Source organism: Caretta caretta, chromosome 5, assembly GCF_965140235.1.
Source record: "Caretta caretta isolate rCarCar2 chromosome 5, rCarCar1.hap1, whole genome shotgun sequence".
NCBI lineage: Eukaryota > Metazoa > Chordata > Testudines > Cheloniidae > Caretta > Caretta caretta.
This window is the reverse complement of record NC_134210.1, coordinates 105,152,099-105,174,897: the sequence shown is the minus strand read 5'-3', so window position 1 is coordinate 105,174,897 and position 22,799 is coordinate 105,152,099. Positions and strand designations below refer to the sequence as shown.

Below are 22,799 nucleotides of genomic sequence, written 5' to 3'. Positions count from 1 at the left end.
GGAATCTTATTTGTGAAAAACTGTAATAAATTCTTCCTATTGTTCAGCTTTATTCTGGACTGCAGCACAAGGCTACACATAAGACTGTTCATTTTTTCTTTCTGAAAAAATAGAAAAAGTGTTAGGAATGGAGAGAAAATTATACAGTATTTTCTTTTCTCGTACAGTTTTATCCTTTTTCCCTTTCCCAGCACTGAACAGGATCCTATGAGAACAAACCTTTCCTTTACATTTAGTTGAATACTTGCTTCACTAACATTTTTTCTTGTTTCACATTCTCATACCAAATGACTTCCTGTTTTCTTAACAGTTTTCATATTATTGACTTTAAATATATACAACTTGATAGAACTCTACCTAATCTCAAAAAAATAAGAAGACATACCATTATCAATTGACCTTTTCTGGTTTCCATTGCTCTGTCTGGTTGGCTCCTGTTTCACAGTTTGCTTTTTAACCTTATCTTTCTTCTCTTTACTAGCCATGGCTTCCAGATAACCTTCAGGATACTAAACAGAAAAACAAAGATTTTTTGTTTTTAAAGATAAAACAAAATCTGCTGGAATATGGGGATGTCCATTTCCAAAACTTCAACCACAAAACCTACACATTGAAATAATTTCAAAGGACTCACATAAGCAAGAAAATGAAGTTACATGTGTAACATCTATTTTTAGGTAATTGTAATTCAGTCATAAAGATCTGATGAAGCTTGATGTAAAAGGAACCAATCCAGTGAAAGATATCCATGGCCTTCCAAACTCCACAAACCACAGACTTAAAGCTGAAGATGCTGATTCTGTGGCAAGGTAATCCATCCAAGGAAAAGGTTGGCCTGTTGAGAAAGGCAATACTGCCTTGAATCTTCCCAGCTCCAGAACAGGGAGTTGGCAAAGCTACTCGGGTGGGGGAGCGGGGGGGGGGAACTCATGTGAAATGAGTTTCCAGTTGCTCAGAGGTTCTGCAATGCTGAGAGATTGGCTTCTCTGTGGGAGCTCCACAGTCACTGGGTACAAAGTTGGGAAAAATAACAGACACAGGTACACATTTTTTCAAAGTTATCAGGGAAGATACATTTACAGCTCCATTTAGTAACCATGAAACAACTCACAGGAGTACTATTCAAAGTGAGTAATAGTTGTCCTATTGGGCTCTCAAAGAGTGACAAACGCATAAAAGCAAGGTAATTCAGGCCCAAAGCTCCAGCCATAATTCATCCTGCTTTGCCTAAATATTGCAATGTTTTCTAAACTGCTGGAAATCTTAAATATTTTGTGATCTTAGGCCCTACCACAATGAGTATGTGAAGAATGGGGATAGAATTTAACTGACTTTTTTACAATTAGAATTTAAGTTAGACTCAACTTATTTGATTAAAACATTGAAACAAGTTTGTGAATTTAGATTCTAACCTGTACATTCAGACCCAATTTCTTTGACCGTTCTATTCCTTCTGAGGTCCAAGGCGCAGGTTCAACGTCATCTCTTCTCAGAAGATAACGCCAAACTAAGAATCCACATTTTCCAATTTCTGGCCAATATTTCACCACCTAAATCACAACAGTTCCAGTTTATGCATTTTCTCCAACAGCTTATAAAATTGTGTCATACTAGGTCCCCAAATCAAATTCAAGCAAATCCTGCCAGAAGTTGAATGTTCTCACTTCACTGGATTTTCATTATTTTACCATAAACCATCAAATACACATAAATAGTCATACTGTATATAGATCAAGGAGAACAAAGCAGACTTGAATCATATTATATACACTACAGTTTTAAATCTTCTCTTCCCTCCACTGTCAAATGGCTATTTCAATAAATGTAGAACAGTATGTTCAGTGATATACATCCTTATGGTAGATGCTAGGATTTTAAGAAGCGTGTGAAAAATTTTTTTGGGAGGCGTGGGGTTAAAATGAATGGATTCCCAGGGATCAGTTTGGTTCTGTCCATGTTTGTAAAGACAGCTTATCTACTCAGATTGATATATCCTTGTTATGGACTATGTTCTGTTACTGTTGCTTTGAATACTTTCATTTCAAATGGTCTTCAATACAGAATAAGCTAAGCTACATAATCTTTACTAAGACACCATGATCACTTTCTTCCAATGTAATAATAAAGGCTATGAAACACTAAGAATCTAAACAGCATTTTCCTCTTAAAATGCAATAAAGTAGGTAGCAGAAGACTGTGTACCTTATAAATGCCATCATATCTATTGCCTTCCTCAGGGGCATATTTGCTGATCCTTCGTCCTTTAGAACTGCGCACCACTCGAACTGGCTTACCAGCTCTCCAATTCTTAGACTCTGCTCCATTTTTATCATCCAATGGAGCATCACAGTTTAGGGCCAGTGCCCTAAAAACATATTAAAAAATCTTCATGTAATATAATGCATCATAAAATATAATGCTCAGCATGAATGTGACTAGGTCACACTTTATTTGCCTTGCCAGATTATGCTTTCACCAACTAGCAAAGGGATAGATAACCAGATTTCTAGTAAAGTCCTCCCCAAGAAAGTGGACTGGGGCCAGAAGTGACAATAGGAGTTTTCTAGCATCTGTATCAGTAACAGCTCTGCCATGCATGACAGGGGGAAAAAAATGGAACCACATGGAATTTTGTTTTAAGTGTTCAAGTAGAAAACCTTAGGGATGCTAACAGGCAAAACATGACGGCATGCAAAAAGCTGATTATTCGTATCTTAGAGTAGTTATTTCTCAAAAAATGTGGCAGGAATGATAAAATCTAAATGATCAGCATCAGCTAAGGCAAAGTTTATATCTCCCTCTTCTTCCTTCCACATCATTTCAGGTTATCAGGTTTTCTAAAGTGTCATCTTTCCAAAAATAAAAAGTATGGGAAAAAGTAAACTGTATACAGGAATTAGTATTTTAGCCAATAAACACGTGTGAAGATATAAAACCAGCCAAACAGTCATATCTGGAAAAGGTATGCAATAATTGTCCAACAGATCTCAATAGCTAAAGCATTACTTTACTTTGCCTGTGAAACTGCCAAAGAATAGGTACTGTGTGAGCAATAACAATTTTAAGATTAGGCTACTAACCACCTACTGGATTTCAGAGCTCAGGCTCCAGACCAAGCGGGAATATCTGTACTGCTATTTTTAGCTCTGTACCACCCAAGTCAGTTGACCCAGGCTCTGCAACTCGCTGCCATGGGTTGTTTTTTTTTCTGTGCAAATGTACCCAATGAATAATGCTTTGAAAATTTTTCATTATCTCAGAGTGAGAACCTATAGAAAATAAACTAGTTTTCCAGGAAAGAATTCATCACTGTCTGAACTCTAACAAAGTTTACTAATAGATGTTTGCCCAGGACTTCTTGGCCACGCATTCACAGTTTATTTATTTGGTTTGATCAGCGGCTATGCATTAACACTTTGTTAGTTTGCTTTGGTGAAGTCTCATTTCAAAGAGGACTAGATCAAAGCAAACTAATGAACTGTTAATGAATGGCAACAGAGTCCATAACATTGCTGTGACCACAGTGAGAAATTATATATTTTTTACTTTGCCTGTGCCATTAATTATGCATTATTTTACTGTGACAAAACTGTATCAATTGTCATAGTATAAGGTTAATGTTGAAGAGCACAACTCACTTGGAATATCTTTTTTTTTAAATAGTTTGTAACCTATTAGCAGCCTGTTCATTAATTATTAATTATTATCATTATTATCATCATCTAAGTGGACCCTAACCATGAAGACTACTATCTGTCATAACTGCAAGCCACTGTAGCTGAACTATATTAAATTCTTGAGGCCAAGTTTTAAAAAAGAGTACTAAGGTCTATGTGCAAAAAAATCATGCACTGCTGTGCATACAGAAAGTTTGTGATCAAACGGTGGCTGTTCAGATTCATACATTAGGCAAATTAGATAAGTCTGCACAGCTACAGACTAGGGACCGAATGGCTAGGCAGCAGTTCTGCGGAAAAGGACCTAGGGGTGACAGTGGACGAGAAGCTGGATATGAGTCAGCAGTGTGCCCTTGTTGCCAAGAAGGCCAATGGCATTTTGGGATGTATAAGTAGGGGCATAGCGAGCAGATCGAGGGACGTGATCGTTCCCCTCTATTCGACATTGGTGAGGCCTCATCTGGAGTACTGTGTCCAGTTTTGGGCCCCACACTTCAAGAAGGATGTGGATAAATTGGAGAGAGTCCAGCGAAGGGCAACAAAAATGATTAGGGGTCTGGAACACATGACTTATGAGGAGAGGCTGAGGGAGCTGGGATTGTTTAGCCTGCAGAAGAGAAGAATGAGGGGGGATTTGATAGCTGCTTTCAACTACCTGAAAGGGGGTTCCAAAGAGGATGGCTCTAGACTGTTCTCAATGGTAGCAGATGACAGAACGAGGAGTAATGGTCTCAAGCTGCAGTGGGGGAGGTTTAGATTGGATATTAGGAAAAACTTTTTCACTAAGAGGGTGGTGAAACACTGGAATGCGTTACCTAGGGAGGTGGTAGAATCTCCTTCCTTAGAGGTTTTTAAGGTCAGGCTTGACAAAGCCCTGGCTGGGATGATTTAACTGGGAATTGGTCCTGCTTCGAGCAGGGGGTTGGACTAGATGACCTTCTGGGGTCCCTTCCAACCCTGATATTCTATGATTCTATGATTCTTCTTGTTCTGAAAATTTGGTCCCTTATGTTTAATCACCAGAGGAGTCAGGTTAACACTCAGAAAAGGAATATGGTGGAATTTCCCATGTGAACTACTACCTTATTAAATTCAGAAGATGGCTTTTGAGGAGATGCAAAATGAAGTTTCTCAGTGACTTTAGGTCAGTATAAGATGTCATTTATTCATATACAGGCTAAGTACAGGATTGGACACTGATCACCTTTCCTGAATAACTCTGCCTAATCTTGTCCCAAAAATTGGTAATATGTTGTTTGACTTTCTTCTGCACATAATAAAAATGCAGCCATGTTCTGTGAAAAATTGCAATACTTCAGTTTGGCAACCTGGAATACTTAAAAGAAATCTACCTATATGAACACCGACTAGCAACACACAGATAGATGAAATTCCCTCTTTATGAAAATATCTGGATCATCATCGCTTTAGTGAAGAGTCCAGGGGTAAAGGCTGATCATTTAAATGCATTCCTGTACAGTCGAAAAACTGATGAATCATCAAAAAGTAGAAATGTTTTTTGTTAAAATCACAGTAGGCTTCTCTTTCTTCTTCAATGCCAAAATAAATGTTTCTGCATGTACTGCTTAAATGACAGAGATCCCTCACATTGAGTTTTGGTGGAGATATGAAAAAGCTAATGTGAAAAGGTGCAGTTAAACAACAAGTGAAAGCATTTAATGAAATAGCTCAGGAGAGCTATAACAGATCTGTTCTGCTGCTTGCGAATGAAAATCAACTGACAGGGCACTGATGCGCTCCATCAGAGATGATGTCATCAGAAATTCCTTTTTTATCCTATGCTGGTTGGGGAAAGCATTATCATGTTGCCTGGAATCCTATGTAAACAAGGTAGAGAACCGTTGTGAATTCTAAGGAATTCTGTGAGTACAACAAAACCCCCAACCACATAGCATCTTTGAAGTGCTGTTATTTATACTAGTCTTGCAACCAAATCATCTGATAACTAGAAATAAAGGTGACAAACAAAGCAACCACAGCTCTTTTTGACAGACCACTTTAAGACAGCAGTAGACTCATGCTTGAAAGGTGGGGAAATGCTTCAATCCATGCCCACTCACTGAGTGGCTTCCTGTAATAAGAAGGCTGAATGCCATGTCTGCTATAGCAAAGATCAAAAAATTAATTTTGAACACTGACATGACCGAGGTCCAGCACTAGACTGCAAAAACATTAATGCACTAAATCATAAAACGTATCTACTACCTTTTATCCAGATTACTTATATCCTCATTTGAGATAAAACTGTGTTTTATATCTACAGGAACTATGTAACAATTAAGCACAAAAAACTACATTAAAAGAACAGTAAGGTTACAAAGTCAAGGATGCAAATAATAAGAAATGCCTGCATTAACGCTGCCCGTGCAAAACTCTGCTAACACTGTCACCCAAGCCTGTCTCTGTCCCTATGTTCTCAACACTCCCACCTTAGTTCTTGTTGCCCTCTTTCACATCCCTCTGTATTCAAGTTAGGCTGTTCCTTCTCTTCTTCATCACTGCTTGGGCACCAGCAGGGGGAGCACTGAGAGTATGGGAGTCTCCATCTCTCAGTTCTAATGCCTGGCATTACAGTGGAACTGTGCTGCCAGAAGGAAAGATTGCAGGGAAAGTCCTACTCGGTCTTTGCAACTCTGCACTGCACTATGCTCAGTCGACCTATGGGAATAATGCATGCGCAGTCTGGTCAGCATCTAGGAGTTGTGACGATGATGAAACATGCCCACTGCCAGCAGAATCTTCAGAGAATATGGCTGCCAAACTTTACGAAGCCTTTACTGCGCATGTCTGAACTGCAATTTTTCAGAGGCTTATAACTTGACAAAAATTAGGCAGATTTTCACGGGGACAGCAAAAGAAATATCCTTGACATCAGGACAACCCCTAATTTCATGCACTGCTCCAATACATGGATGAACTAGCACTTCAGTGAAACAGATCACATTTTTTTTTAACCTGGGTAAAACATATTCTCCCTAACTTATTTCTTGCAAATGGTTAACCATTTTAGCTAAATAACTAAGTCTGCCTTAGCCAGACACTTGGCATGGAAAATTTCAGCATGAACACTCAAAGTTTCGCAAAGTTATGCCACTGAAAACCGGCTCTTATAGTGGAAAGTGTTAAGCAACATTAACCAAAGGCATAGCTACCAGCTCAACCTATAATATAGCAATGTGTTTTATTCAGCTACAATTACTGTTTTAAATCAATATAACAGGGCATGGATGAAATGCCAGTGGATAGCCAGAGGTACCATCATTTACAAGGGTTTTATGAGATAAAAGGAAGGTATCAAAAATTTGTTTTAAATAAATGGAATCTAACAGTATTGTTCTTTGAAAGACCTTAATTTAATTTATACTTCAAAAAACTTACCTGTTCATGTGTGTTAATGTTTGATCAAATGAATGTTCTCCAATCCTTTTATTACCAGAAAGATCTCTACCACCACTCCCAGTGTAAGTGAATTCATCACCTCGATCCTGTGGGAGAAGATTATCCTCTGTTTTAACATTCCAAATTAAAGCATCTGAACTGAAAACACCAGTGCTTCATTGGTCCTGTTTCTCAAACAAGAACATTTCCCTAACACACAACTATGAATTTGTGCTCTGTTCCTACATGACTCTCCTTCTAGAAATTATACTAACACAAAGCTACTGGTTCCATGATCATCAGACCTTTGACTACTAAACCCTTAGCTTCTAAAAACTGTGGAGGGTGGGGAGCATACACTGATCATAATTATAGTGTTATTAAGATAGAACAATGAAAGTTTAGTTTAGTAGGAAATCATATTTTCAAAATATGTATTACCATCACTGATAAATAGGGTTCTATTCTGCAAGGTACTAAGCACACTGGCCCTGATCCAGTGGCGCACTTAAGCATTTTCTTAACTATACTTCAATGACACTTGTGCTTAATGTTAACAATGTGCAAAAAGGCACTGCTGGATCAAGGCCAGAACACTCAGCACCTTGTAGGATCCAGCCCATACTGGGCTGGGATTGGTAAACAGAACTTCATTAACTAGAACATTACTAAAATGCAGCTCTAGCTATATTTACCGCTGTAAGAGAAGTTTTTCATACACATCGTCAGATAGGTGTTATGAACTCACTATTATACGAATGGAGACATTTATTTGCATTCGCTTTTTTAAGTACAGTATAGGATTCCTCTCCAAAAGCATTTTTAATAACACAAATCAGTGAAACCAAAAGTTTTATACATGCCTTAATTGAGTAACTGCATAATCCTACTATTACCTCTCTCGTCCTACTTCTCCCCTTTCCTATCTTTATTACCCTAAGTTGTAGTGTCATGTCTGAATTTAGCTCAAAGGATCTTCAAGGCAGGGGATGTGTCTTTACTTGTTTCTGTACTATCCTTAACACACTTTGGGATGCCCAAAATAATATATAATAATAATTGTAACTTCTTGTATTTAATATCCAGTAGATGCACAAAAACTATTTAAAGATATAAAAAGCATGTCTTGTTTGAAAAGAAAGCAAAATATCTTTTCAACTACAGATTAGACCATTTTGTTGCATAGGTTATTTTAGTATTCTAACTTGGTCTTTTGTTTGGCTGATGGAAAACGTTGTCCTAGATTGTATCTCAGAGAGCTTCTAATATACTTGAATTTTTAAAAAGGAGAATATCAACTAAATTTTAAATGTAGGAATGTATTATCAAATAAAAATGCATTTGGAGAGGAATCATATTCTCAATTTTTTAAACAGTAATATTTTGCACTGATATATCACCTTCTATCCAAGGATCTCAAAGCAGTTTCCAAACTTCAGTGAATTTAACCCTACCATTCTGTGAAATCTGAATGAATTTTATTGACAAGCTGATAAAGAATTGGTAAATACAATTTAAGAGCTCTATGGTTTAAGCAGGAAGAATGATTTGGTGCTATTGATCACATTTTTAAAAACAATGGGTTTTTGTGAGCAAGTTGAATGACATTTCTGTAAGTATCTATGAAATGTCACAATTAGCAGATTTAAAAAAAAAACAGTTATTTCTTATGTGTGTGACAAGTAATTATTTTTCTGCTATGTAACAGTACTTCCTTCACATCCTCAGAACAGTTCATTTCTAAGTTTTGGAACTATTGAGGAGCCATGCTTTGAGCAGGAGAACTTGCAGATTTGCGTGACGGATCTGGCCCAAATCTTGAGAAAGAAGAGGAACAGGGTGGAGAGTAAATGGTGGACAGACCGCCAGCTGAAAAAGGTATGGAAACCAAGTCCGTCTTGGCCACACTGGAACTATAACAACAACTCTGGCCTTTTCTTTCTTTATCTTTAATATCACTTTTGATATTAGTGGAATTGGTGAAAATGCATATCACACATGTCTGTTCCATCTGGGGAGAAAAGCATCTCCAAGAGAATGGTGACCCAGGCATTCTCTGGAGCAGAAGTGAGAGCATTTCTTGTTCTTGGGTGGGGTGATCAGGTCTATCTTTGGAGTTCCCCAATGTATGAATATGTTGTGAAGGATGGTATTGTCTACTTCCCATTCGTAATCTTGGAAACTTTTCTGCTGAGAATATCCGCCATAGTGTTCTGTATGCTCAGGACATAAAGTTGCTGAGATACTGATCTGGTAACAAATGCATCAGTTCCATATTTGCACTGCCTTGGCACATAGGGAATGTGATCTTGCTCCTCCCTGGCAGTTTATATAGAACATGCATGCAATGTTGTCTGTCATAATCTTTACGTTTGCCTTTGATCATTGGTAGGAAGAGTGTCATGCATTCTTGACTACTCTGAGCTCTAGTAAGTTGACACGTAGTGTGGATTCGAGAGGGGACCATTTGCCCTGAATGGTGTAGGTGTCGGTGTCCAAGTGGGCTCCCCATCCCATTAGGGATGCCATCCATCATCAACAACAGGGTTGACTGAGTGAAGGGGACTCCCGTACATAGCTTGTGAGGATCTGCCCACCAGTTGAGTGAGTTTTTGACTCTTGAGGAAACTGACAGAAGTTTGTTTAAATTGTGTCTTCTTGGGATATATACCATTTTGAGCCACCCTTGAAGACAATGCATGTGTAGTCTTGTATGCTTTATTACAAAGGTGCCCACCTGCCATATGCCCCAGTAGTTGTGGACAGGTTCTGGCTGAAATCCGCAGATTGGCCTGAACTGTCAAGATTAAGCTGGCTAAGATGTTGAACAATGTGAAGGGACAAAGGCTTTGACCTCTATTGCATCTAAGCAGGTTCCTATGAATTCCAGCTGTTGCAGTGGACTTTTGGGTATTTAGTTATAGACCTAGTTGTAGGAATAGATCTATAGTTTTTCGTGTGTCTCTCAAGGAGTAGGTTAATGTATGTACTTTGAGCTAGCAATCATCTAGATATGGAAATATCATGATGCCTTGTTTGTGAGGATGTGCTGCTACCACAGAAAGGACTTTCAAGAATACCCTAAGTGCTGATGATAGACCAAATGGGAGCACTTTGTATTGGAAATGATCTTGACACAGAGTGACTCTTAGGAACCTTCTGTATGATGGGTGGTTTGTGTTATGAAAGTAAGCATCTTGTAGGCTGAGGGCCGAGAACCAGTCCCCTTGGTCCAGAGATGGGATTACTGCTGCCAAGGTAACTGTCTTGAAATACTGTATTGTATTTTATTGTATTGTATTGAAACTGTTGAGTGCCCTTAAATCCAGAATGGGTCTCTAACTGCCGTTCTTTTTCTGTGTCAGAAAGTATTTGAAATAGAAACCCTTCCCTCTGTGTTGGGTGGAAACAGGTTCTCTGGCACCTAGTTTTAGGAGGTGGTACATTTCTTCGTGTTACAATGCTTGTGAGAAAGGTCCCTGAAGAGAGGCAGGGAGGAAGGTGAAGTGGATTGAATATCCCTTGGAGATAATCTCTAATATCCACTTGTCTGAGGTTATAATGCTTCCAGTTTTGATAAAAAGGAGTAAGACAGTCACCAAATTGGTGGAGATGTTTGGATAGTTTGAGCAAATGAGACTGCGAGAGGTAACTTGAGGCCTCGAACAACACATCAAAATTGGATGTAAATGGGTGCAATGTCAATAACTGGGGAGCAGTTGGTCTCTGTTTCTGTAATCTCTGCCTCTTCCTTTGAGGATCCTAATGTCTCTGGGGAGAAGGAAAGTGAGTAGGCCAGGATCTCTGTGCCGTCTGGTACTTACTGAGTCTTCTTTTCTGGGCAGGAGTATAAACACCCAGAGAATATAATGTAGCCCTAGAATCTTTCAATGTGTGGAGTGATTCTTCCATTCTTTCTGCAAACAATTTAGATCTCTCAAAAGGGAGGTCCTCCACCATGATGTGTAACTTCTTTAGAAAGCCGCAGAGATGACGCCAAGATGTTCTCTTCATGACAACTGCTGTGAAGTTGGAAAGTGCAACTCTATCGACAGCAACCAGAGAAGCCTGCATTGCTGTCCTCGCAAGGAGCTGACCCTCACCAACGATAGCCTGGAATTCCTCTCTCTCATCCAAAGGGATGTGTTCAATAAAGGTATTTAATTTCAATTAATTGGTATGGTTTTATTTTGCCATGAAGGCTTGATAATTAGTGATCCTAAAATGTAGAATATTTATTGAAGAATATTATTTACGCCCAAATAAATCCAGTCATTTTCAGTCCTTATTGTATGGTGTCGTTTTAGCATAGTACTGTCTGCCATGTTCATTAACAGTGTCAACGACCAGTGAATTAGGGAATGAGAAAATAAAAAGCCCCCTACTTTAGAGGACACATAATATTTTTTGTCTGCCATTTTGCATGCTGGGGGTAGGTATCGTGTCTGGTGTCTGCCATACAGTTTTCACCAAATCAAGCAGCGCTCATTGATGAGGAGTGCCATTTTTGCTGATGACATCTGTAGGATGTCAAGCAGTTTATGCTTTGACACTGACTTCCTCAAGCGGGTTTTGCAGAGAATCCAGTACCCTCTTAAAGAGATCCTAAAATTGTTTGAAGTTGTCTGCCACAGTTGGTGGGGGAGGCATAACTGACTTATCAGGAGATGAGAAAATGTTGGTCACAGGAGTGGCTTCCTTGTCTAGTCTCTCCTTCTGTTCCTCAAAGGTCTCCTCTTGAGGATCAGGAGGTCTGACTATTGAAGCTGCAGGAGATCACCTTCCTTTAACTCTTTAGGTAAGCTAGAGGCCCTCAAAAATTGTTGTCCATATGCCACCCATGGGTCCCAATTTGGCCACTGAGCTGGTGGAAAGGGCAGGAATGGGAGTATCCAGTAGTGTCCATACCAACTAGGTCGGTCTCTTCTACTCTGATGGTAGACTGAAGGCACATGAGTTTCTACCTGGCTAGCTCCCTGGTGTTGTAATGGAGACCCCTGGAGAGACACTGAGTATAGCTCATCCCCATCCTCTTTCTTGTCACTTGACAGGGGTGGAGCAGTCATGGACATCCGGGCATAACCCATACTGCAGTTATGTCAGTGCCTACTAAGGGTGATTCAGGAATCTGTCTCCAATACTATCAAGTCTTTGAGGAACCGAAATTCCTGTGGCACTGGAACAGCCATCAGTATCGTTGAGGCCAGCTGAGTAGGCACCATTGAAGTGGACACAGCTGTCAGTACTTCAGGCCCTCTGCATTCTGAGGAATGGCCAACAGGTGTTGCTGTAGCCTTTTGCAGTGCCAGCATAGTAGATACCAATTGTCTACAATACTCCAGAGGTACCGTTTTAGAGGAGCTGGGTCTTTCTTTGCCGCTCCTTTCCCTTGAGGGTACCATTCTGCCCGAGCCTGCCCACTTAAGAGTCTTTGGGCTTACTGGTGGTATCGGGAGGATCCTGCAAACTCATAGGTACCTAGTCACGGGTCAGTCAGTAGTGAGGTTATTGACTAAAGGGTCCTCTTTCTCTTGGCCAATTCCCTGCCTGGGGAACTTGTGGCCTGCTTTTTCGAGACTTTCTGAGAGGAATCTAAGGATTTCCTCTTTGAAGTCACTGAAGAGTTTTGATCAGACAATATTGATGGCAATGACCTCAACAGGGAGGTCCCAGGCCCTGGGGCTGGTTGGAGTGAGCTTTCGATCATGAGCAGTCTTAATTTCAGCTCACAGCTCTTTGGTTCTGGATTTTAATTTAAGACAAAACATGCACTTGTGAGGCATTTGTGCCTCTCTTAGGCAGTGAATGCAGCAAGAATGGCCATTGCTGACAGGAATGGCTTCCGAACAGGAGAGGCAATGTTTAAACCCATGGGAGCCAGGTATACTCCTTTCGGGGTTCACTTCCTGAATTGGAAGAGCTACGGAATCTAATTTATGCTAAGGAGATAACTATTCTGTAAGCGAAATTATTCTCTTTTCATTAAAAAAAAAATTAAGTATTAACACTAACTGAAATACTATTACTACTAAGGAAAAACTAGTAAGAAAAAACACTAAGAAAAATCTTTGTAATGAGCTCTGCTTAAGACTCCATCTCAAGCCAAAGGCAGTTGAGAAGGAACTGAGAGCAGTTTGCATGCACAGTGCTATATAGCAACAGAGTAGAGTATGAGACAGGGAGACTGCATGTGCAGGCCAAATGGACACTGCTACCATAACTCCAATCTGAGGAGCAGGGATGCGAAGACGCCTAGAATGGAGCACCCATAGGGACACTATTCGAAGAAGAAGAAAAGATTCTGAAGACGACAGATGTCAAAAGGGAGCTCTTTAGCAGTTTTACATTACAAATCTGTGGGTGGGAGGCCTGAAGTCCTAATATAGAAAATGTATTTTCTATATTATGTATTCTGGATGTACTCTAATAGGACCAAAAATATTGGACAGTCTTATTTTCCAGTGCTTGAAACGGCTTTCTTCAAGTAGCACTTTCTGCCACTGACTAAGTTCTTTTTGGCATCTCCCTCTCTTCTCTTTAAGCCTTCTCTCTCTCTCCCCTTATATTGTCTCTGTAAAGTTACCACCTAATTGTCCTAATTATAAGATATAACACACATTTTAAATTCAATTCACCTCTGCACCACATAAATTCTGAATTGTCTTAATTTGGGCACAATCCTGTGAGATGCTGAACAGGTTCAGTGAAGAATAAGCTCGCACAACCCTTACTGAATTGGGAACTGAAGGTACAGCACCTTATGAGAGGCATTCAGAACTTCAGATGATCTGATTATCTCTTACTATATCATGGCATATATTAAATCAAACCTTATTATTTTAATCTTGTTCCTGTTATATACCTAATTTTGATTCTTTTAATTTTTAACTCTCCAAGACTCAGATGTTAGACTCTTTCTTGTTACTCCCTCCAATTTTTCTCTTGTATAGTTTGCCCAAATTTCAGTTTGGTCTTTAATCTAGACACAGAACTAGATAAATAAGCAGAATTTAGTAGAGGTAATTTTAAAATATTCTTCTTGATTACCAAAGCCGAGTAACAGATTTCCTAGATTAGGTCTGAGTTTTTGTTAGAACAAAAACTTGGTTCTACCAGCCTTCTTAGGTTCAATACCCGAACCAGATTCACCAGTTTTACACTAGCAAGAAAGTGGTGAATCAAGCCCAAGATTTCCACCTAGCATAAGGAATGGAAACCTGAAGAAGAGGTCTGTGTAAACTCAAAAGATTGTGTCTCACACCAACAGAAGTTGGTCCAATAAAAGATATCACCCACCTTGTCCCTCAAATAGCCTGAGGCTGACACAGTTACAACACTGCATACAAAAGATTGGACACATTCAGCTAAAACGAAGGCTTCAGAACAGGAAAATGATTATTGGCTGGTGAGAAGGTGACAATAAATTCTGAAAACGTTGACTAAGGCTTCGTCTACGCTGTCATTTTCATCGTTAAAACTTTGGTCACTCAGGGGTGTGAAAAAACCACATGCCTGAAGGACAAATGTTGTAACAATGAAAAGTGCTGGTGTGGACAGCACTTTGCCGGTTCGCACTCCTGGGGATGAAGTGACCGCCCCTCGTTGGAGGTGGTTTTATTTTGTTGCTGGGAGAGCTCTCACCTGGTTATAAAGAATGTCTACACAGTGCACCTTACAACGGCGCAGCTGCAGCAGCACAGCCATGTCATTGTAAGGTGCGCAGTGTAGATACAGCTTAAGTGAAAGAAGTAGACAACTGTAGATTGCGCTCTCCTTGAGATTTTTCTTATTTTTCTGACTGGAAGTTGTTTTAAAGAGGAGTCATCACATCGCTAAAACTGGAATCAGTTTTCACATGAATCCAAGCAATTCAACAATTTTGATTCCTTATGTCCTATCCTTCCCCAAAAGTTCAAGATCAGAATTTGGATCCAACTTCCCTAAAGTTCAGGGGTGCTGGTTTGGAGCCCCTTTAACAAATAAACCATGTAATAAAAATATAGACGTGCCATTTTCAGAAAGACACTATAACTATCCCCTTCAACATCTTTTTCAGTTCAAATATCTATTTCATAAATGGAGTGCTTTTCTAAAAAGAAAACTGACAATTCTACATTTCAAAGCTTTCAGACCAGCAAGTCTGGATCACCTTGTTAATGTATAACATTTGCTGGAGCCTGTTGGCATCCCCATTTACTGACAGTAACAGACCTCCTGCTCTGCATGCAGCATATTGTTAGACCATGAAAGCACTGTCTATCTGATGGGAAAACATAGCCACTATTTGATATTCATGAACTTCCACACCAAAAACGTGGAAGTAGATTTATCCTTAAACTTCCCTAATACTTAGAGCAAATATTCATTACCAGAATTGAGAGACAGATATTAATCAGTGCTCTTCTGAACAATCTACAAAATCCAGACTTATTTTGTTCACAAGAAGTTGCTGGCTTGTGCTAAGTCAGCATTGTGGAAAAGGGATGACAAGCATAAACATACACATACATCTAGAAGCAAAAAAATAAATAATATAATGATTACATGTGGCAGTAAACTTTTGACTAATTTTTCCCTGAAATTGAAATTTCTTTGATTTTGGTAGCACCCACAATGTGCTAGGCATTCTCCAAACAGCAAATATGGCAAAGTACTTGACCTGAGGAGTTCACCATCTAAAGACAGAGAGCTTAAGGGGAAAGTGTGCAATATAGAAGTAGAGCAGTCAAGGCAGGGCTTGTTAGTACTGGCAATGTAAAGTTAATATATTTTTTTTAAATGGTGTACTTTGTCAATATGTCAACTAGACTCCACACAACAGAAGTGACTCTTTGTGACCCAGGCTTTGGGCAGTCAGGATTAATGGTTCAAATGATAGTTCAACCTACAAGTTAGAGCAGCATTTCTCAAACTATTGTACTGGTGAACCCTTTCACACAGCAAGCCTCTGAGTGCGACTCCGCCTTATAAATTAAAAACACTTGTTTATATATTTAACACCATTATAAATGCTAGAGGCAAAGCGGGGTTTGGGGTGGAGGCTGACAGCTTGCGACCCCCAGAGGGGTCCCGATCACCAGTTTGAGAACCCCAGAGTTAGAGGCTGGTCTAGAGGGACAGAGTCCAGGAATGAGCTGGGGGTCAGTACCAGAAGGACAGAAGCTGAATACCAGAACCAGAGGGTAACCCAAAGTCATAAGCAAAATGCAGAGCTGAGGATCAAAGTCAGAAGCCATGGTTGGGAACAGAGGCTGGAGCACGAGCAAGAGCTGGTATGAAAACAAAGCTGAAACAGGATGGGAACAAGGCAGCAGGATAGAGCAGGGCAGAGCAGGGATTGGAACAAGGGCTGGAAGGAGCAGGCAAGCGCAGCTCTGGACATGGTACACATTGAGCAGCCATTGATTGTCTGTGGGTGCCAGTCTTATAAGCAGGGCTGCTAAATCAGCAGCCAATCAGGTGCTGTGGCTACCTACGTGAATTCCAAGGCAGTGCAGTTAGCTCTCTGGATGTCTAGCAGCAAAAGTAATCAGGGAGCAGGCCAGCAGCTGAGCTGGTCTGGCCACTGACATTCTTCAGGAGGGACTCAAGCGTACAGAGGGAGGCACCTTGTGAATGAACTCAGGAAGGGCATTCCATGCATAAGAGCACTGTGGAAGAAGGCAAGGAGATATTTATGCAACAAGCTGAGAAATGGGCAGGTGGGACAGACCTCACTGGTGGAACAAAGGTGACAGGGAGTCACACAAAATAAGACAAGTAAGTAGGGTGGGACAGAGTTAGGCAGGGCTCTGAAGACTGTGGGGAAAAAAGCTTGAATTCGATGCAGTTGCATCAAATGGCAATTATAAGATACAGTCACAAAAGTGAAATGCTGGCAAGCTGCAAGGAACCTCTTTAAAACATCACAATAGAGGCTCAAATTAAATGTACACCCGAAATTAAAAAACATAGTGAGAGGTGAAAAAAGTACCACAATGGCTAAACAACAAAGTGGTTAAAAGCAAAAAGATATCTTTTGGAAATTTGGAAATTAAATCCTACTGAGGAAAATAGAAAGGAGCATAACCTCTAGCAAGTCAAATGTAAAAATGTAATTAGGCAGGCCCCAAAAAGAATTTGAAGAGCAATTAGCTAAAGACCGAAAAACTAACAGTAATTTTTTAAAAATACATCAGAAGCAGGAAGCCTGCCAAACAATCATGGGGCCGTTGGACAATCAAGGTGCTAAAGGAGCACTCAAGGATGATAAGGCCACTGCACAGAACCTAAATGAATTCTTTTCATCAGTCTTCACTGCAGAGGATGTAAGGGAGATTCCCACACCTGAGCCGTTCTTTTTAGAGGACATATCTGAGGAACTGTCCCAAATTCAGGTGTCAGTAAGGAAGTTGTGGAACAAACTCATACATTAAACAGTAATAAGTCACCAGGACCAGATGGTATTCACCCAAGAGTTCTGAAGGAACTAAAAAATATGAAATTGCAGAACTACTGAATGTGGTAGGTAACCTATCACTTAAATCAACTTCTGTTCCAGATGGCTGGACGATAGCTAATATGACCCCACTTTTTACAAAAGGCTACGGAGGCGAACCTGGCAATTACAGGCTAGTAAGCCCAACTTCAATACCAGGCAAATTGGTTGAAACTATAGTAACGAACAGAATTATCAGGCACATAGATGAACATGATTTGTTGGGAAACAGTCAACGTGGCTTTTGTAAAGGGAAATCATGCCTCACCAACCTATTAGAATTCTTTGAGGGGGGTCAACAAACATGCGGACAATGGCAATACAGTGCATACAGTGTACTTGGGCCTTCAGAAAGCCTTTCACAAGGTCCCTCACCAAAGGCTCTTAAGCAAAGTAAGCAGTCATAGGATAAGAGGGAAGGTCCTCTCATGGATCAGTAACTGGTTAAAAGATAGGAAACAAAGAGCAGGAATAAATGGTCAGTTTTCAGAATGGAGAGAGGTAAATAGTGGTGTTCCCTAGGGATCTGTACTGGGACCAGTGCTTTTCAACATATTCATAAGCAATCTGGAAAAAGGGGTAAACAGTGAGGAGGCAAAATTTGCAGATGATACAAAATTACTCAAGACAGTAAGTCCAAAGCAGACTGCGAAGAGTTACAAAGGGATCTCAAAAAACAGGTGACTGGGTAAGAAAATTGCATTTATCAACATTGAATTTCATCTGCCAAGTAATGCATATTGGAAAACATAATCCTAACTATACATACAAAATGATGGGCTCTAAATTCGCTATTACCACTCAAGAAAGAGATCTTGGGAGTCATTGTGGATAGTCCCATGAAAACATCCACTCAATGTGCCACGGCAGTCAAAAAAGCGAACAGAATGTTAGGAACCACTGGAAAAGGGATAGATAATAAGACAGAAAATATCACAATGCCACTATATAAATTCATGGTATGCCCATACCTTCAATACAGTGTGCAATTTTCGTTGACCCATCTCAAAAAAGATATATTAGAAATGGAAAAGGCTAAAAGAAGGGCAACAAAAAAGATTAGGGGTAAGGAAGAGCTTCCATATGAGGAGAGCTTAAAAAGGGACTTTTCATCTTGGAAAAGGGACAACTAAGGGGGGATGGGACACAATATGATAAAGGTTTATAAAATCCTGAATGGGGTGGAGAAAGTGAATAAGGAAGTGCTATTTATTCCTTCACATAACTCAAGAACCAGGGGTCACCCAGAGAAATTAATAGGCAGGAGGTTTAAAACAAACAAAAGGAAGTACTTCTTCACACAACACACTGTAACTAAGGGATATTGTGAAGGCCAAAACTATAAAGGGGCTAAAAAAGAATATTAGATAAATTCATGGATCATACGTTCATCAGTAGCTATTAGCCAACATGGTCAGGAATGCAAGCCCATGCTCTGAGTGTCCCTAGCCTCTGACTGCCAGAAGCCAGGAATGGATGATAGGGGATGGAACACTCTTTGCCTGTTCTGTTCATTCCCTCTGAAACACCTAGCAATAGCCATTGTCGAAAGACAGGATACTGGGCTACATGGACCATTGGTCTGACGCAGTATGGCCATTCTTATGCACACGAGGAGCCAGAGGCGGAATTCAGATATGGGGAAGATTTCATCAAAACAAGAGGAAAGCAAGATGATTTTATTGCCAACATTTTGTATGGACTGGAAGAAAGCAATGTGTTACGGAGGTTGCAGTAGTGAGACTCTAAATGCTGACAGCCTGAGAGTTTTAGACACTTGTAAGGATAGAAAGGATGGATCCTAAAAATGGCAGGATTTAGATATGCCCCACATGTCAAAGGCGAAGGGCCAGATTATAGGCTTAGGTGACAAGGAGGATAACCATATTGTTGACTGTGATAGAAAAAGAGGGTAGGCAACAGAAGAGAAAAATTCAGTTTTTCTCCTTGTAAATTTATGCTGATGATTAGCCATTCAAAGGTAGATGTCAGATAGACAAGTTTAGATGTAGGATGGATGGATGTCAACTAGTCAGGAGTGGAAAGACAGATTTGAACAATCTGCACAGATATGGTAGGTGAGGTCAAGGAGGATCAAGACAAATAGAAGCCCTGAAATTTGGCCAACTAGTGCTTTGAGAGACCTAAAAAAATCATCAAACCAAACTTTCAAATCCTCAAACTAGTTTCCCCATTTAATATGAAACATCCATAAGACAGCAAAAGACAAACAAAGAACAAATCTCCCTCTTTCTTGTGGAACCTATGAGGAGCTATTTTTTTCCCCTAAAGAAAGGAAGTGCACAAGCTGTTTGTAATCATCCATGAAGAGGGGTTACTTACTGTTAACTTGTTCTTCAAGAGTGTCCTCTACATGGTCTCACTTGTGGGATTGGTGTCCCCTGGCATTGACCTGCAAAATCGTCAAGAGAGCAATTTCCATTTGGATTAATTTGCTCACCTCTCTCCCTTTCCTCATGGAGTAATATGAAGGTATAAAAAGGGAAATGACCCCAACCACTGACAAGTTCCTTCCCTAATTTCAGGCTTGTTGATCCAAGACTTTAAACAAGTGGGAAAGGTGGGTGGAGAGCATGAATATGCAGAGGTGACACTATTGAAGAACAGCAGTTACCAGTAAGTAATCTCTCTTCTGTGAGTGGCCTCTGCACAGTCCCATTTATAGGAGACTGGCAGGCACCTATGAAAGTGAACGAAGGGGTTTTAAGTGAATAAGGACTGCAAAACTGCCAATACAAGCATCAACTCTGGATGGCAGCTCAAGACAGATTAGATTGCAATTTCCCTCTCCCAGATCAGATCTTAGCAAGGGACATATTTCTGCTTAAAACATCTACAGAGCTTCAAAGAACAGCTTTACAAAATCTATTAAAATGGTAAATCAAAGGCACAGAATGGATGCTACCTTCAGATTATTTGAACATGTTTTGATATCTCCAGGTATGTAAACACCTAGTGAGACATCACAAGAGTGTCCAAGAAACTTGGGGAAATACAGACAGGTTAGTGGCCTGTATGAGATATAAACAGAGATGACTTTAGACTAGAAATGGGGATGAGGAAATCACATTTGGCATATGGAGTACAATTTATAAAGGACTGGCCATTTGGTTTTTATCTCACTAAATTTGTGGGATGTAACTACGGCTCTGAGGAACGACTTTTTCACAGGTTTATGGTACAGATGATACTCTGAGCATTAGCAGGCCAGAAGTCCCACAAGCTTTGTGATACAAGACCGATGCCAAAGCAAAAGAGATGCATGCACAGGAGGAAAACCTACACGGTAGTTAAATGAATGCGTCCTTCTCATGGCACCCACAGCACAGCCAAGTGTATTGATATGAAGCAAATCTTTATTTCCTTTGGTGCAGCCATCAAGACAAAGTCATTACCTCTATCAATCCTAGTGGTACATGGAGCAACCATTCCATAAACTTGGTTATTATAAAGTTTACAGGGACTGTTGTCCTGAACATGTAAGGATGGCAGCTGATATCACAACCCATGCAGCCTGAGATAACTCAAAAATTGTTCTTAATGTTCAAAGCATAATACATGACAACATTAAAAGCAAGAAAGGTTTGTTTGGTCAAGAGTTTCTGCTTCTCGGCAGAATCCACTAGACTTCTGAAAAACGTCATCAAGCATCTCAGCAATCAAGAAATCAGTGCATCAATCCAAGAAGATTCAGGCTCAGATGGCGATTTCTACATCAACCTTAAGGAAGAGATCCAGTAAACTTGAAAGTGATGCTAACATCAGACCTAAGATGTCTCAAGTCAAAACTGCCAAGACCTGATTCATACCTGGCCTCCATCCTGACTGACCAGCTTACAGATCTTAACCAACAGAATCGGGGAGCACTCAGAGGAATTCCTGTTTTCTATCCCAAAAAGGGGAGTCTGCCTGTAGCGGGTTGGTCACACCACTCCTGCCTGAAAGGGATAAAGCAGCCCTAGAAAGGGCTGCAGAGAGGGAAAGCTAGGCTGATTAGGAAAACAGCCATAGCTGTAGTCAGCTTAATCAGGGCCCAGCTGGCCCTTATAAGAGGGCAGTGGACCAGAAGCTGACACACTCTCTCTCTGGCTCTAGAGACGGAAGGACCAGGCTGCCTGGGAAGCTGAGGAAGGTACCTAGGGTGAAGCAGTGCTGAGGAAGGGCAGAGGGAGCTGGGAGCTCCAGCCTAGCAAAGTCCCAGACTGCAGGCCTTGTCAAAGGCCTACAAAAGGGTACTGGGGCTGCAAAGGGGCAGCCCCTAGACAGACAGAGGCAGCTGATGATGCAACCTCCTTGCCGATGATGAATGGTTTACAAACTGCAGTCTGCCCCAGAGGTTGGGGGCTAGATGATGACTGGCAGTAGCCACTTAGGTAAGGTGGAGATAAAGGATTGGGGGTTCCCCTGAGTAGGGAGACCCAGACTGTGGGTTGCTGTGGTGGGCAGAACCCCTGGGTAAAGGACACTGGGGTCTGGGAGGGACACGGGGGCCAGTGGCAGGCGAGACATCAGCCGGCAGAGGGCACTCCTGGCTGGAAGAGCTAATTCCCAGGATGACCAACAGGAGGCACTGCACCAGTAAGTCGTCGCCCTGCAACACTGCCCATCACAGTAAGTCTCGTCTGACCCTGAAGCAGAACTGGAGATGATGGATGTTCTCAATGGTAATAAATGGATTAATCAGGACCTACTCCCCTTGCATATACATAATGCCAGACAGCGATCTAAGATATTTGTGCTGTTGTAGAAAGACCTTCCAAAGAATCTGCCTGGACACACTTTGGCTTAAGTGTAAATAATGTCAAGAATGGATGGTACCTTAGTAATCAGTCTCATGGAGGCTACAGATGTAGTTTGAATAAAGGTATAACCCAATTACACTGTAAGGAACTGGTTTGTGGATCAAAGTCTAGATGCAGACATGAATGTCCTGATGTCTGAAACAGACAATGTCAGGACATGACATAGAGCTGCAAATTATCCTGAGAAAAGAAGCAATTTAATGCCAATGTCACCTTAAAGGTAGGAGCGATTTTTCATGTGCTTTGCGGCCAAGGAACAGCACTTAACACCAAAAATTTGAAGCAGATTGCCTACTAGGCTTAAACAGAGGAGGAAAATCCAAAGTCTTTCTGGCACTACAGCAGGATAAGTTCCAGGACTCAAGCATCAGAAACGTGGCACCAAAAAGCTCAGTCCACTAATAGACTTTCAGGGCCAGGACA

At 40.6% G+C, this 22,799-nt stretch overlaps 1 protein-coding gene and 1 long non-coding RNA gene across 4 annotated transcripts in view; one reads left to right on the top strand and one right to left on the bottom strand.

The window, feature by feature from the left end:
* Positions 1-22,799, bottom strand: part of UHRF2 (ubiquitin like with PHD and ring finger domains 2) — a 179,199-nt gene that overhangs the window by 10,320 nt on the left and 146,080 nt on the right. For all 3 annotated transcript variants that reach the window (XM_075128768.1, XM_048851776.2, XM_048851774.2), the window contains 4 exons: positions 7,077-7,183; positions 2,203-2,365; positions 1,413-1,550; positions 386-509 (listed from right to left, as the gene is read on the bottom strand). In XM_075128768.1, the coding sequence (XP_074984869.1) occupies positions 386-509; positions 1,413-1,550; positions 2,203-2,365; positions 7,077-7,183 (532 nt within the window). The remainder of the gene's footprint in view (positions 1-385; positions 510-1,412; positions 1,551-2,202; positions 2,366-7,076; positions 7,184-22,799) is intronic.
* Positions 646-11,193, top strand: LOC125637382 (uncharacterized). The gene is made up of 3 exons (XR_007356925.2): positions 646-809; positions 8,805-8,954; positions 11,009-11,193. It is a non-coding gene; the product is annotated as an uncharacterized LOC125637382 (long non-coding RNA).